This window comes from Dromiciops gliroides, chromosome 2 (genome assembly GCF_019393635.1).
Source record: "Dromiciops gliroides isolate mDroGli1 chromosome 2, mDroGli1.pri, whole genome shotgun sequence".
NCBI lineage: Eukaryota > Metazoa > Chordata > Mammalia > Microbiotheria > Microbiotheriidae > Dromiciops > Dromiciops gliroides.
This window is the reverse complement of record NC_057862.1, coordinates 264,551,317-264,553,866: the sequence shown is the minus strand read 5'-3', so window position 1 is coordinate 264,553,866 and position 2,550 is coordinate 264,551,317. Positions and strand designations below refer to the sequence as shown.

At 40.0% G+C, this 2,550-nt stretch overlaps 1 gene segment (V, D, J or C); it reads right to left on the bottom strand.

Moving 5' to 3' along the window:
- Positions 1–1,202: 1,202 nt before the first annotated feature.
- Positions 1,203–1,760, bottom strand: LOC122738694. The segment is given in 2 exon segments: positions 1,203–1,576; positions 1,660–1,760. Coding segments are annotated over 2 exon segments (420 nt in total).
- Positions 1,761–2,550: the final 790 nt, after the last annotated feature.

The window sequence follows — 2,550 nt, the reverse complement described above, 5'->3', positions numbered from 1 at the left end:
TATTTTAAATAAATTATTTTATTTTTTCCCTGTTACATGTAAAGATAGTTCTCAACTTTTGTTTATACAAACTTTCCAATTTCAGATTTTTCTCCCTCCCTCCCTTCCCTGCCCCCTCCCCTAGAAGCAGGTAATCTGATATAGGTTATATATATATACATGTACATACACACATACATAATAACATTAAACATATTTCTGCATTTGTCATGTTATAAGAGAAAAATAAGAGCGATGATGAAAAATCTCAAAATAGAAAAACAACAGCACCCAAAACAAAAGAAATAGTATGGTTCATTCAGCATCTATACTTCACAGTTCTTTTTTTTTTTTTTCCTGGATTTGGAGATCCTCTTCCATCATGAGTCCCCTGGAACTCTTCTGTACCACTGCAGTGGTGAGAAGAATCTAGTTCATCACAGTCGATCAACACTCAATGTTGATGATACTGTGTACAATGTTCTTCTGGTTCTGCTCATCTCACTCATCATCAGCCCAAGCAAGACCCTCCAGGTTTCTCTGAACTCCTCCTGCTCATCATTTCTTACAGCACAATAGTATTCCATTACATTCATATACCACCACTTGTCCAGCCATTCCCCAATTGATGGGCACCCCCTCAACTTCCAATTCCTTGCCACCACATAAAGAGCAGCTATAAATATTTTTGTACATGTGGGTCCCTCTCCCCTTTCCATGATCTCTTTGGGAAAAAGACCCAAAAGTGGTATTGCTGGGTCAAAGGGTATAGCATTCATTTTTAAAAGATTTTGAGTTCCAAAATTTTCAAGCTCCCCTCCCCTCTTGAAAAACTGGTAGGTAATTTGAGATGTTATACATGTACTATCACGTAAAACATTTCCATATTGGTCATACTTGTGAAAGAAGAAACAGATCAAAAGTGAAAAAAATGTAAAAAAACATAAAGTGAAAAAAATTGCTTCAGCCTACATTCAGTGGATAGGATTTTTCTTTTCATGAGTCTTGAATGACTTATATAAGTACTGATTGAATGTGGACTGGGGATGGCAGTGAGAGTGAGGTATTGAGAATGACAACTAGTTGCTGGTAAAGTTGCTTTTCCCTTGGATAGAAGAAAATAACACAGACCACAAATACAAATGGCTCAGATTCACTCTGCACCTGTTGCTGGATCCAGGCATATTGTACTCTGTACGTTAAGAGCTCAACCCCTTCTCGCTTCACTGGTCTCTTGCCTCCTGGCATAGGAAGTTTCTGTCTAGTCTCACATTCCTTTTCTTCACTGTGTCTCTTGCACAGTAATACACAGCTGTATCCTCAGTTTTAAGGGAATTTATCTTCACATATAACATGCTGTTGCCATTATCTCTGGAGATGGTGAATCGACCTTTCACAGAGTCTGCATAATATGTGCTACTTCCATCAGTATTAATGCTTGCAACCCATTCCAGTCCCTTCCCTGGAGCCTGGCGAACCCAGCTCATCCAGGAGCCGCTGAAGGTAAATCCAGAAGCTTTGCAGGAGAGACTCAGGGAACTCCCAGGCTGTCTCACATCTCCCCCAGACTCCACCAGCTGAACATCACACTGGACACCTGCAACACAGAAACACTGAATTAAAGTCAATAGTCACATTATGTCACCTCATCGTATTGTCCCTGCCCCTCCATAAAACTACCTTGGAAAACAGTAAGAAGGAAAACCAAGTTCAGCCTAAATTTCATGGTGAGTTTCTGGGCTAGTTCTCTGAAAGAAGAGCACAAAGAGCTTGAGCTTGTCTCACAGAGATTCAGGTACAGGTTGGGGCTGCTTTTCATCCCAGTAGAGAGGGACTCAATTTGCATGTCTTGCTCTATTAAAAAGAGGAAGGCTCCCTCCCAGTCAGAAGACTATTTCCTGAACTTCAGAGAAAAAGTTCTCCCAGAGCTGGTTCCAAAACACTGGGGAATGTTGGTGACACTGAGGTTCCAAGAGTTGATGATTTTGACTCAGTGCCACATCACTTCAACAACTGGATCACATGTGATAGACCTTTCTGTGTTCCTAATAAACTTCTAATCAATCCTCGTCCCGTTTTTGACTGTCAAAGTTCCCCAGCCATCTTTCATTTTCAATGACCAGCAGACTGAATCTCTTTTATGAATCACTTTATTCTCAGGGTCTCTTGTCCTTGGTGTCCTTGGCTCCCTGGGTCTACTTTTTGTTTCCCTTTACCTAGGATTATATTTCATCTAAATTATCTACCCATAGTCTCAGTTATACTCCCCATTTGCATTTCTAGGAGAAACTCATATCCCTTATTTCACTCTTCTATAGTCCTAGTGCACATTAAAAAAAAAATTGCAAGTCTCCTCCAAGAAATACCTTTTCCCCAGAGGAACATATTCTATTTGATGGCACAGAGAAACTTTTATCCTCTGTGAGACTGACTTAATATTCCAATTTGTGGAGAAAGTATGACTCAGATGTCTATGAAATGATCCACATATTTCAAGTACTATTCTTATCACCCAGAATACCTAGCTCTGCTGCCATCTGCTGCACATTTAATTGTATACTCAGGAACATT